This window comes from Harmonia axyridis, chromosome 7, assembly GCF_914767665.1.
Source record: "Harmonia axyridis chromosome 7, icHarAxyr1.1, whole genome shotgun sequence".
NCBI lineage: Eukaryota > Metazoa > Arthropoda > Insecta > Coleoptera > Coccinellidae > Harmonia > Harmonia axyridis.
In genome coordinates this window covers 25,809,454-25,823,142 of record NC_059507.1, presented here as the reverse complement: position 1 = coordinate 25,823,142, position 13,689 = coordinate 25,809,454, and the positions used below count along the sequence as shown (strand labels likewise).

The 13,689-nt window shown below is 36.5% G+C and overlaps 5 protein-coding genes across 5 annotated transcripts; 4 read left to right on the top strand and 1 right to left on the bottom strand.

Moving 5' to 3' along the window:
- Positions 1 to 718: 718 nt before the first annotated feature.
- Positions 719 to 1,751, top strand: LOC123683910 (40S ribosomal protein S3-like). Its single transcript, XM_045622915.1, has one exon. The coding sequence runs from the start codon at positions 987 to 989 to the stop codon at positions 1,710 to 1,712; it is 726 nt and encodes a 241-aa protein (XP_045478871.1). The 5' UTR covers positions 719 to 986; the 3' UTR covers positions 1,713 to 1,751.
- Positions 1,752 to 1,920: 169 nt separating this feature from the next.
- On the top strand, positions 1,921 to 6,508 carry LOC123685339 (cystathionine beta-synthase-like; the record flags this gene model as incomplete). Its single annotated transcript, XM_045624998.1, has 2 exons — positions 1,921 to 1,945; positions 4,987 to 6,508. Coding segments are annotated over 2 exons (1,326 nt in total), but the record flags the coding sequence as incomplete, so codon positions are not given.
- Positions 1,933 to 3,107, top strand: LOC123683908. Its single transcript, XM_045622914.1, has one exon. It carries the CDS (start codon positions 2,138 to 2,140, stop codon positions 2,972 to 2,974), a length of 837 nt encoding a protein of 278 aa, XP_045478870.1. The 5' UTR covers positions 1,933 to 2,137; the 3' UTR covers positions 2,975 to 3,107.
- Positions 3,011 to 4,927, top strand: LOC123683902 (nucleolar protein 9-like). The gene has a single exon (XM_045622908.1). It carries the CDS (start codon positions 3,142 to 3,144, stop codon positions 4,591 to 4,593), a length of 1,452 nt encoding a protein of 483 aa, XP_045478864.1. The 5' UTR covers positions 3,011 to 3,141; the 3' UTR covers positions 4,594 to 4,927.
- Positions 6,509 to 12,319: 5,811 nt separating the features above from the next.
- On the bottom strand, positions 12,320 to 13,510 carry LOC123685075 (60S ribosomal protein L27a-like). Its single transcript, XM_045624657.1, has one exon. It carries the CDS (start codon positions 12,919 to 12,921, stop codon positions 12,463 to 12,465), a length of 459 nt encoding a protein of 152 aa, XP_045480613.1. The 5' UTR covers positions 12,922 to 13,510; the 3' UTR covers positions 12,320 to 12,462.
- Positions 13,511 to 13,689: the final 179 nt, after the last annotated feature.

The window sequence follows — 13,689 nt, the reverse complement described above, 5'->3', positions numbered from 1 at the left end:
CGGTTGACGGGCCTTCTGAGCCAATATGACCTGGTAGACAGTTTCAATTACTTGGGTTCTTCCATAACTAGTGATGGAAACTGCGAAGCGGAAGTACGAAGGCGCATAATCATGGCAAAGAGCGCCATGACCCGGTTAACTAAAGTATGGAGAGACCGCTCGATTTCTAAGAGTGTAAAGGTGAGACTTGTTAGAGCTCTTGTCTTCTCTGTCTTCCTGTATGGTGCTGAAACCTGGACTCTGCGGTCGTCTGAACGTCAGAAAATTGACGCGTTTGAATTGTGGTGTTGGAGGCGAATGCTGCGAATACCTTGGACAGCTCATCGCACTAACGTTTCTGTTTTAAGCGAGTTGAAGATAAGAACCAGACTATCGTCCATCTGCTTGCAGCGCGTTCTTCAGTTTTTCGGTCATATAGCCCGCCGAGATGGAGACAACCTGGAGAAACTAATTGTGTCGGGAAATGTTCCGGGTAAGAGAGCGAGAGGTAGATCACCGACTAGATGGACCGACCAAGTTCAACAAAGTACGACCCGCCCATTCTTTCAGGCTCTTCGAGATGCAGAGGATGGAGCGAGGTGGAAACAACTGACCGAGCGTATAGGAGGGAATCACGATCATCAGCAATGATGGAACGACTAGAGAGAGATACAAGAGTTGAAGGAGTACTTCGATGTATATTTATACATGACAACTAGCAGTGTTCAGTAATGTTGATTGTTTATCAGTGCGGTGAAAGGTTACAATTTGAATTTTGCAATAATTCGTCATTTTGCAATTTAGACCTATACAATTTTTCATTCAGTCATTTTGATATCAGTTTCCATTCGATAATGGATAACAAAGTTATGTCTTGCAAGGCTTCTGAAAAATTAATGAATTTTCGTTCACCCTTGAACGAAACTGCAAAAACTCCTCGTTCCTTCGTTCGAGTTCGACGACTTTTGAATTATTGATTGTTTTCTCAATTTTTCAAATAACTCATCATGGCTTCTCTAGTTTCTTTGAAGCGAAAGTTTGTCGCTGATGGTGTCTTCAAGGCTGAACTTGATGAATTTTTGAGGAGAGAGTTAGCCGAAGATGGCTACTCTGGTGTTGAAGTTAGGACAACTCCAGCTAAGACTGAAATTATCATCTCTGCGACTAGGACTGATTTAGTTCTTGGTGAAAAAAACCGCAGGATTCGAGAATTAACTCGTTTAGTCACAATGAGATTCAACTTTCCTGAAAACTCTGTTGCGCTCTATGCAGAGAAAGTAGCAAACAGGGGCTTGTGTGCTACTGCCCAGGCTGAATCTTTAAGGTTCAAGCTTCTCGGGGGGCTCGCTATTCGCAGAGCCAGCTATGGCGTATTACGCTATATTATGCAGAATGGCGCTCAAGGATGCGAGATCATAATTTTTGGCAAACTTAGAGGCCAGAGAGCAAAAGCAATGAAATTTGTTGAAGGACTCATGATTCATTCTGGAGATCCGGTCAACACATATGTCAACACTGCAACAAGACATGTGCTCTTGAGGCAGGGAGTCGTTGGCATCAAGATAAAAATAATGTTGCCTCACGATGCCACAGGCAAAATTGGACCTAAAAACCCTCTCCCTGACAAAATTGTGATCCATGAGCCCAAAGAAGAGCCTCTTCCAGAGTCGCCCAGAACAGAGTTAAAAGCGAATAGTGATGAACCAAAAGAACCTTCTCCTAAAGAAGAATGACCATTCAATAAAAGGACTCTGTACATAAGTTAAAAATAAGGCTTCAGGATGTACTTGGCATAGAAATGGAGATATTCAATCGCCTCACAGAAAAACCGAATGGAAGAAATCTGAAAAAATCCTTCCAAATATACTGCATTCAATAGGAAATACCCCAATGGTGAGATTATCTAATTTAATGAAGAATTCGAATTTGGAATATTAACTACTAGCCAAATGTGAGTATTTCAATCCTGGTGGTTCTGTGAAAGATCGAATTGCCCTAAAAACCCTCTGCCTTACAAAATTGTAATAAATGAGCCCAAAGAAGAGCCTCTTCCAGAGTCCCCCAGAACAGAGTTAAAAACAAATATTGATGACCCGAAAGAACCTTCTCCTAAAGAAGAATGATCATTCAATAAAAGGACTCTGTACATAAGATTCATATGTCATTTGTCCTTATTTTGGAAAACCAATTTTCCAAGGTTTTTTTAGAGGATCATAATCTTTGCCAGAAACGTTTCCACCGCCATACTAGACAATTGAAAGAGTTGAAACAGTTTACTACCAAACGCCCAATTTGCGTTCAAGATCCACTAGAACTTGGTCGTAACGTAACATCGGTTGATGAACTCAATCTATCCCGCTTCGTTATGCAATGCTCTACTGCCAGAGAAATTTTGCGCGATGGCGGAAACTTCATGATGATCGATTTATTGTCACCTATACAAGAGTTGAAGGAGTACTTCGATGTATATTTATACATGACAACTAGCAGTGTTCAACACCACAATCAACTTCTCAAGGCAAAAGACGCCTTGGTATCAACCTTCGATCTAAGGGATATCTGGTTCACACGAACAATAAACTTCTGTACCTTGGTTTTCCAGAGAATTCTTGGATTGAAAATAGAGTCGGAAGGACATTTCAGAAATAATCACTCCTACACAGTTTCTTCGAAGCGTCAACCATGGCGGAGTCAAGATGTTGATATGGAGATAATCGAAGAGAAATTGAAAGTGTGCACAATTGATTCGGAAGAAGATCTATGGAACAATTCATGCGTTGAGTCTTGCAGTTCTTGTTCTGATGAACCTGAGTTTAGATGTTCTGTTATGATCACTTCCAATACAACACTGTCTTGTGTAGAAGTGGAGTTCTTTCGGAATGGCTGTGATAAAGATATGTTTTCTACTTTGGCAAGTTACACGTGTAGAAATTTGTTGAAATGGTTTTATAAGTATGAGAATTTGCGTTCAAGATCCACTAGAACTTGGTCGTAACGTAACATCGGTTGATGAACTCAATCTGTTATGGTATTACAGAACTCTATGTTAATAACGTTCACGTCGGTAACTGGCAAATATAATACAATCATTTGTGTTATTCACAATAAAATATAATATATTGTATCTTGGTGTGTGCAAATAAAAGCAGAATTTCATTAAATATGAATGAAAAAAGTGAAATTCAAAGAAACCCAAATAAAAGAAAGAGAAAGAAGTCATTCTTAAAAAATGCACGAAAATATGCTAAAAAAGGACATTTTGGTTGTGGGAGTCGACTGGAAAGTGATACATACGACTATTTTGTCAAAATAATGGAAGTGTTCAGAGAAGGATTCGATAATGATGAAGATAAAAGAATATTTGTGGATAATGTTTTCCAACAAACTGACAACCAGGAAATTCAATGTAGTTGTAATCAAGTAGGCTGTAGGGTCATAGAAATGTTGTTACCATTCGCAAATGACAATGTAATGAAAAAATATATGGATAGCTTTGGTAATGAATTACGTCCACTTTGCTGTGATAAATTTGCCAGTCATGTACTGGAAGAACTGGTCACGCAGAGTTGTGCACGTTCCACTCAAAGTAATGATATGAAAGAAGAATACAAGGAATTCACATTGAAAATAAGCAAATTTTTACTTAATAATCTCGAAGATTATATTTGGGACACTAATGGAAATCACATCATGAGAACTTGTTTACAAATTTTCTCCAACATACCTAAGGATGACCCTAAGTCCAAAGATAGTGGAAAAAATTCTAAAAAGGAAATAGAAGAAGCTCCAATTGTTCCTGAATATGCTGATGTTGTCATTGAGTATGGAGAACGTCTTCTGACTTGGCCACAGTTTCCTGATCTCTGTAAAAATGAAAAGACTTCAGGTTTTCTTCAAATTCTTCTAAAAGCTTTGAACAAACTAAGTCCTAAACTTCTTAAAAAGTATATGAAGAAACTTTTGGAGTGTTTCACACCGGAGGATGAAAACAAAGACTCAAATAAATTATTACCAGTCTTTCTAGCAACAAGCTCTATAATGGTTCTAGAAACTTATTTGCAGGTTGCCCCACAAAAATACCTATCAAAAATTTATGTAAAATGTTTTGCTGGAAAATTATTCAAATTATCCACTATAAGAAACACTAACTTTGCTGTACAAAAACTAATCACCCATTGTCAAGAAAAGAGTGAGTTTGAATCGATTTTTGATGAATTGGCAGATCATTTTGCCAACATTATTCAGGAAGGACACACAGGAATAATATGGGCCATTGCTGATGGATGCAAAAGATTATCTTCGAAACAAGGTCCATTTGTGAATAGTCTTATGAAGGCATTTAATTGCTTGGAGCCAGAAACAAGACAATCCTCACTTATTATTTGTTTGGCAAGAATGAAAACATTCGAGGACTGTGCTTCATCCAGTTTGAGCAATGAAGAACTGCAAAAAACTAGACTCAATTTGCATGGAACACTAATACTTCAAATTCTGCTGGAATTCAATAAACCAATAAAAATTGTCAATAGTATACTTGGAAATGGCCGGATAAAGCTTGGGAACGCATTCATATCGATTTTTGCGGACCGTTTTTGGGAAAATTTTTTTTGGTAATTGTGGATGCTCATTCCAAATGGATCGAAGTTTTTATAATGTCTAAAATAACAGCATCAGAAACTATAAGAACCTTACGCTATACTTTCGCTCGTTTTGGATTACCAAAAATATTAGTGTGTGACAATGGTCCACAATTCGATTGTCATGAGTTTAAACAATTTTTATACAAAAATCGTATAAATTTAATATTTACACCTCCATACCATCCGCAATCCAACGGAGAAGCAGAGTCATCAGTTAAAATTATAAAGAAAGCTTTATTGAAAAATTTGCATGAAAATGTTGGTAAAGATTTGGATTTGGTTCTCTGTAATTTCTTATTTGACTATTGAAATTCTGCACTTGTATGTACTTGGCATAGAAATGGAGATATTCAATCGCCTCACAATCCTGGTGGTTCTGTGAAAGATCGAATTGCCCACCGGATTGTAGAAGATGCTGAAAAAGCAGGAATACTGAAACCAGGCGCTACAATAATTGAACCCACTTCTGGAAATACTGGTATTGGTCTCGCACTTGCAGCTGCTGTTAAAGGGTACCGTTGTGTGATAGTTATATCCGAGAAGATGTCAAATGAAAAAGTGGATGTTCTTAAAGCTCTTGGTGCCGAAGTGGTCAGAACTCCTATCTCAGCTAGTTCCGATTCACCTGAAGGACTATTTGGCGTAACTAACAGACTGAAGAATGAAATTCCCAACTCTATTATTCTCGACCAATACAGTAATCCTGGAAATCCTTTGGCGCATTATGATACAACTGCTGAGGAAATATTGGATCAATGTGATGGTAAAATCGATATGATTGTACTTGGTACTGGTACAGGTGGCACCATGACAGGAATTGGAAGAAAGATCAAAGAAAAATCACCAAACACAATCGTTGTAGGTGTTGATCCTGAAGGTTCCATTTTAGCACTGCCTGAAGAAGTTAATAAAACAGAAACTGATTTTTACGAAGTAGAAGGAATTGGCTATGATTTCATACCAACTGTTTTGGACCGTAATGTTGTTGATGAGTGGGTTAAAATTAACGATCAAGAATCTCTGCCAATGGCTCGTAGACTCATTAAGGAGGAAGGTCTTCTATCTGGAGGAAGCAGTGGTGCAGTTGTTTCTGGTGCTCTCAAAGCTGCCAAAAACTTGAAGAAAAATCAACGTGTTGTAGTTCTGTTACCTGATAGTATAAGAAATTACATCACAAAGTTTGTTTCTGATCATTGGATGGAGTCAAAAAATTTACAAGAACCTGTTAATACACAAAATCATTGGTGGCGGGATACTGCTGTTACAGAAATCACAATGCAACCTCTGACAACAGCTAAACAGTGTATCCAGTGTTTCAAAGTGTTGAAAATGATGAAACTAAGTGGAATTGATCAAATACCAATTGTTGACAATGATGGTTCTCTCGTAGGTGTGGTGACTATGCAGAATTTACTAAATAAACTTATAGCAAAGAAAATAACTGCAAGTGATGAAATATCAACTATAGTTGAGACAATTTTCCCCAAAATATCTAGCTCTGGAACTTTGGGAGTTGTTTCAAGAACGTTGGAAAGGGAATCATTTGTGGTTGTTGTAGACAAAAACAAAGCACTTGGTATAATCACTGCTGTTGATTTGTTACAATTCATTGCCACAGAAGAAGGTTGCCGAAGAAAAACAGAAGAGAATAATCATCTGAATAATTGAAAGTGCAATAATTAATTGATATTGTTGTTTCAAAATAAAAATGTGGAAGTTTTTATGAAATTTGTGACTTTCTTTTATGTAGTTTTGACTGAATTGATGATATAATGATTTTTATAATTACTTATTTACTAATTTGAATCTGAATATAATTCTATAAGAGAAAATATATTGTCTGGGATTAGTTTCCAATATAGATAATTGTTCGAAAATAAATAATTTATTTTGATGTAGATTTCGTTTTCTTTTTATTCCATAACGCCACCTTCACATTGGTAGCCGAACTACTACAAATTCGATAATAAACATGTACCTATTGTATTCGATAAATGTTTTAGTTCAAAGAATATTCCAAAGATGTAGCAGCAGCAAAAAGAATCAAAGGTATCTATATTCTCAAAGTCAGAAATCTTCTATTAACCAAAGATTAACCTAATCTTTGCTATTAATGATTCCAAATTGTTTGAAATTCTAATTCAGAATCTTTTGTCAATCATATCATAATTCCTGGGGCTTTATTTTCCTAAAGTTAAGATTTCATAAACTAAGAAATTTGAGGTAACAAATTAAACGAAAAACCGATTTTTGGATTATACAGGTTGTTTCAAAATTGAGTATCGAGATTTCAGGTACTTTTTTCTATAAACGTGTCCGCTAACGCTTTGAGCGTTGAACGTGAACTACAGAGTTCAAGTTAAAAGATTTTTTTAGTTTGTTCTTCATAGCTCTTTCAGTTTTTATTAAGATCAAATTTGAAATTTAGGGTTTATATCATTCAGTATGCTAAGTGATTTTAACAAGCCACAGGGAGATATTTTCTCAAGGGTCAAGCTGGTGGCTGAAATGCATTCTATAATTTGTTAATTCATTTTTCGTCTCCTTTGGTTTTTACGCATTTGCGATCGTTATCGAGAGAAAAGTGAAATAATTTTTTGTAATTCGCTACATTTAATTGAAATTTTCCAAAAACGTAGGAACCTATTATCAAAATGAAAACAAAAAACTCTACGTATTTGGTTTGGTTATATCTAAATTACAAGTTACCTCGAAAAAATATGAAACTTAGGGCAACTGTATAATTCAAATCTCATCTTAATATCTCGAAAACTGAAAGAGCTATTAAGAAATAACTAAAGCAATCTTGATACTTTAGCACTCTTCAGTTCGGTTACGGACAGCATTAGCGGATATATGTAATGGAAAAAGTCTTAATTTCACCTGAAAAATACGTTCCTAAAATCTTGATATTGAATACTGAAACACCCTGTATAGGTACCGGGTTTTTCACCATAATTTGACCCCACCTTTAACTTTGGTACTAAAACAGGTACAAAAAATGTTTTCTACGAAAGTTTCACGGAATCAACTAGAGTTTTTTAAAATGATTTCACACAACGAAATATATACAGAGTGGGCAAGATATTGATTGCAACTTCATTTTTCAAATGGAACACCCTGTATATTTTTCTATATTTGACTAGCTGTTTTTCCCCTGACTTCGAATATATAACATATGTTTGGCCTATCTCTCTTATTCTGAGTACCACAGAGTTTCAAATTTTAAGAACCACCTGGTAAGCTAAGTAATCAGTTTTTATGTGGAAGGCTGCGATAATTCAAAATACCCTTTTTTGAGTTATCCCGTCATTGAATGAAAATATTTATCAAATATGCACTACACAGAAGCAGAAATATTTGAAATATTTTAACTTTATGTGAAGAACAATAAAAATAAGAAAGCTACAAGGAGAGAATATATGGAATTACATCCAAATCATCTAATTCCAATTTATAGTGAAAAACGTAAGTCATATCGTTGGCAACGAGATAACTCAAAAAAGGGCATTTTGAGTTATCGCAGCCTACCACTTGAAAACTGATTACTGAGCATGCTAGGAGGTTCTTAAAATTTGAAACTCTGTGGTACTCAGAATAAGAGAGATATACCAACCATATGTTATATATTCGAAATCAGAGGAAAAAGAGCTATGATGGAAATTGTTATCAACAGGTTCATGATAATTATTCGCGTTTTTCTGCGGTACATTTGTTTTCCGTTCGATATCCTGTATTCTTTGAAGAAGCAAGGCGTTATTTAATTTAAGAATTTCATTTTTTTCATTCGCTGATTCTAATAGTTGAACGAGAAATTGATTTTTAGTCTCTAGTAATTTTCTTTCGAGGAAACCCAAACTACTCACTGTCTCTTCCTCTGATTTTCGAAGAGATATCTCGATAGTTTCTTCGGAGTTACAACAGTTCATATGAAACCCATCAATAAATTTTATGTGTTCCATCTTTTTAGCACAAGATTTATGCATAATTTTTTCACAGAATGCACAAATGACTATACCGCATTTTTTTGAGCAGCATGAAAAGCCTTTTTCATTTTTATTCGCGATATTGACATCGATATAACTTTGTTTTTGAGAGCTCGTCTCAGATTCGTCGTCACTTTCGTCGCCCATATTATCTTTTCGAAGTTTTTGGAGTCAGAGTTGCGAGATGTAGTTAAGTTGATGAAAAATATAACGTGTTGTGGATATGATGAGGTCCCAATAAATGTAATAAAACGTCACTTTTCACTAATAATAAAACCAATTTGTTTCATAATGAATTGTGTATTTAAGTCAGGCATTTTCCCAGATGCCCTTAAGAAAACCCTCGTGACAACTTGTCATGAAAATGGTGATTTGGACGATCTTTCAAACTACAGACCGATTAGTTTGGTTACCTCATTCGCCAAGATCTTTGAAAAGGTTCTTTCTAACCGTCTCGTAAACTTCTTCAAGAAATTCAAGGTTTTGTCGGGAAGTCAGCATGGTTTCACCCAGACCAAAAGCACTGAAACCGCTTTGTTTGAATTCCTCCGGAAGATAACTTTTCTCCTTGAGGAAGGTCGAGTACCAGAAGGGCTGTTTGTAGACTTTACGAAGGCTTTCGACTCTGTAGATCACAATATTTTATTGGGGAAACTGAAAATGTACGGCATAAGAGGGATTCCACTCAAACATTTTGAGAGTTACCTCACCAATAGAAAACAAATAACTTTTTTGTATCACAAAGGAATACGAATTATATCATCCGAAAGAATCACACACAAGGGAGTACCGCAAGGAACCATAGTGGGACCCATACTATTCGTAGTATATATTGACGACTTACCCGAAATTTTCAATAAAGTTCTCGATCCTCAACATGATTTTATAACTTCGCCATCCACTACCCATTCAACAAATTCACCACAACAAAACATTGCAATTGAATATGTTACACCTAGAGAAGAACATATTGAAATATATTTATATGCCGATGACGCTAATGTTTTAATATCAGGCCAGAATATTGAAGATGTCATGAACACTTTAAGAACATCAATGACAGTGATTGAGAAATGGTGTGTTGAAAATGGCTTAGTTCTGAATGGAAACAAAACCAATGTTTTAATGTTCTCAACTAATCGCTCAAATCTAACTGTTGGGGCGTTTTCGGAATTTCCCCAATATTTGTTTATTATTGTTTGTGTCGGTTCATATCTCACATATGACACCACATGTTTTAATTTCGCTCTCGTCGCGTTTCCATTCAGTTTCAGTTTAGAATTCGACGCCGCCGTGTTGTAGAATTTCGACCAGCTTTTCGCATTTTCGCTTTTCACCCGCTTTAGAAAAATTTCTCATAGTAAAACCGCAATATTTAGTGTGCACCTTGGTGTTAGTGCATCATAGTTATAGTTCAACTCGCATCATGGTTCAACCCGCATTATTAGGATTATAGCATTTTTATTCAAACCAAGGAAGGTCGGGATTACCACCTGCATCCCGAGCCGCAGTGGGAGTGCTGTCCAGGTTTAAAATTTCATCTTATTTTTTCCTTATTTTACCTTCACCCTTCCTAATTTACTTCCTGAATTTGAATCTTCGAAACAAATAGGTTTTTCAAAAATCATCAAAGGACAAAATATTCTTAGAATAGTCCAAGGAACAACCCCCTGAATTTTTGCCGCATGTTTAGGAAACACCCTGTATACTGGAGAGTCTTATGTATATACACAAAAATCGGGATACTTTCCACAAACACTCAGCGGTTCACAATCATGAGACCAGGTTTAGGAACAACTTTATTGCCGCAAGACATAGACTGAAAAAGACTCGAAACACGCATATATTCAATGGAATCAAAATGTACAACAAACTTCCACAATCCCTAACATCACTGGGTCATAAAACATTCAAGCGGAAAGTTAAAGCCATTCTCACTAAATGTGCATTTTATTCAATGGATGAATTTAAGAGGTACCAGTCATTATCCTTCTGCGTTTCAGTTCGTACCTATGTGTAATAGTTTGTTTTATAATTGGTTGTTGTAAATTTTAGAAGTATTCATTTATTGACTATTGTCTGATTTATACACTTTTTATATTATGATGTAGATTATCATACAATTCTTTGACACTCCCTGTAAAATTTTGAGGGTATCTAATAAATTATTATTATTATTATTATAGGGGAGAAGACGTGGAATAATTACAAGACCTCCAACATTGCGACACAACTCGTTAAGACGACCCTTGGAGAAAAGACAGCAGTAGCACTTGCATTATCGAAGACTGCAGTATCAGAGTCTGACCAAAAAGTTCTTGATTATTCAGCAAGAAAAGGCAAGTTATTTGATCCTAGTGCCCCCATAGATCAACGTATCCTATGTCAAGCGATTAAACCTTAAGTATTCTATCATCAAAGACTTTTCCGGATGGCTTTGATTGTATACCTCGAAGTGTCAGAGTGATGGAGATCTGAGCTCAAGATAATATGAAATAAATCATAAAATAAAAAGTACCACAGGATTTTATGAAGCAATTATAAAGTAAGGAACAAATAAAGTGGTAGCTGAACCTTGTAACAATAAAGCCTAAATACAACACAAGCTCAATCATTTTTGTACTGTTCATGTTAGAAAAATACAGAACCCAGCAAATCTATTTGTGAACCAACATGCATTTATATTTTTGATATGTTTTTTGTCAAGTTATATAAAGCGGTTAACGCTTGCAATTACTGAAAGCATGCAATCTGCAATCAAATTACCTAATCTATGACGTGTGCTTGTTTTTGTTGTTTTGTTTAATTATTTTGTCCAAATTCCTGTGATAAATTGCTTAATTTGTTTAATTATGTTTTACAGAACTGAGAAGATCACAAAGAAAGCGTAATCCTCCCGATCGTTTCGCATATCCGGAGAACTATATAAGGCGGCCAAAAAGGAGAAGTAAGAAAAATCTTTAGACCTATTAGTAAACACCAAGGGCGTAGATCCATTTTTTTGAAGGAGCGAAGTTCGCGAAACCACACCCGAATCAAACAAGCCATGGCTGATAATAATAATGATTATCCCCAGAACAACTAACAATTCGCTGATCAGCGCCGCGTTTATCGTGGCAAAGCTGAAAACCAGCGTGATATTATTATTATTATAAAACAGCCATCCATAAACCCGGCCGCAAACCCCAACCAGGGCAGAACAAGCGCGCTCAGAGTAAAGAGATGCCCTCCACTAGGAATAAGCCTACCCAGAAGGCTGCCAACGTCGGTGGCACCATGTCTAGTGCGAACCCCGCCGATGCATCACTGTTCTCTGTCGGCATGTGTATACTTGATAAATTTCATGCTATGTAAATGCTCCTATTTCAGGCTATTCCGAGTCAAATGTTCAAGATGCGGAGATCGTCTGCTGCCACACGAGATGGTGCTGCGAGCGTAGCAACACGTATTTCATCTACAATGCTTCGTCTGCGTCATCTGCTGCCAGCCGCTGCAGAAGGGTGAAAACGTGGCATTCACACCGCCTGCTTCTGCATGCATAGAAATATCGATGCAGATGTACGAAGACCTGACTACAGATAATCCAAGTCTGCCCAAGGAGTTGCTTCCCGAGTATATCCCGTACTACTCAACAGCAATGCTTTGATTAAAAATTCTAGCGAGAAAGGGCAAGTTATTTGATCCTAGTGCTCCCATAGATCGACGTTTCCTATCTCAAGCGACTCAACCTTAAGTATTTCATCATCAAAGACTATTCTGGATGGCTGTGATTGTATACCTCGGAGAACACTGTGCATATGGAAGAGCTGAGAGAGAAGTTCAAGGATCATCCAAGGCTGAGATAGGAGACATCACAACTAAGCCCAGCGGAATTGTCCGAAGTGGTAAGTAGCATATGTAACGAATTTGCTTCTAGGAACAACAAAGGCATCGTTGAAAACCATGCCTACTTGGGGAATACAAGCTCCTCCTACAGCGTTGATCTTATCTTCTGCCCTTTTAGAGAAGAATCTAGCCTTCACTATGACTGGTTGAGCGGGCAACCTTCCTTTTCCTAAAAGTTTGTAGTATCCAGCATTAATAAGCTTTATAACTGGGGCCTTTCCATTAGGGTCATCTTTGTACTTCTGTCTTGTTAGTTCACTTACAAGTGTCCATAATTTATCAATGTTGATGGCTGGCTGCCATTTAGAGTTTTTTTTATGATATCTGACCATACCAAGCTTTCCAAAATATCCAGGATGGTATTTGTCAAAGTCAATCCGGTGGTGATGCATACAACCAGCATTACCGCGTCCTTCCACATAACGTTTCATCGATGTCCCGACTAATTATGCTACATCATTACAACAGCGATCTAACATCGATACTATCGAGATCTCCTGATCGTTCTTCGAGCAGTCCCCTACTTGACATTTCTTCAAGGAGTATCAGTCCTTCCTCACCTCTATCTATTAGGCAAAGTGCATTTTCTCTAGTTTTCCGAATCGACTTTCAACAGAAGAATTATCTTTCTCTTAGAGGTGTAGACTCTCTAATGTATGCAAATTCCATGGGTTCATTTGTATCGCGCAGGTATCACCCCTATTATAGGCAACTTATTCAAATTCAAATTAATTCATTACAACATATAGCATACAACATTCTAAAATACATAAGTATGATCAGAAATGTATGACCTGAGCAAAGCTTGTATTTCATACACTCCGACCAACAAAGATGAATACAAAGATATTCGCTACATTAAAAATCAACCAAATCCAAAATAACTGTCCTATAATTTATAAATAAGAAAATAAGCTCTCTAGAGGCTGCCAATATAAACTAACACATATTCTCGAATACAGAGTGAAATATACCAGAGTTTTCCACGATGTAAGTTTTAAGTTTTCTTTTATCTTGTTTGTTCTTTACATTAATATTAAATTTCATCTCAACTGGAAGAAGGCAATATAGTTTTGGTCCATAATAAGATACCTAATTTGTGCTGTAAATGTGTTCTATGAAATCTTGGGACTATTACATTTTTATTTTGTACACTTCTTGTATTTTGACCATGTTCAACGATATTGAAAGTTGTTCAT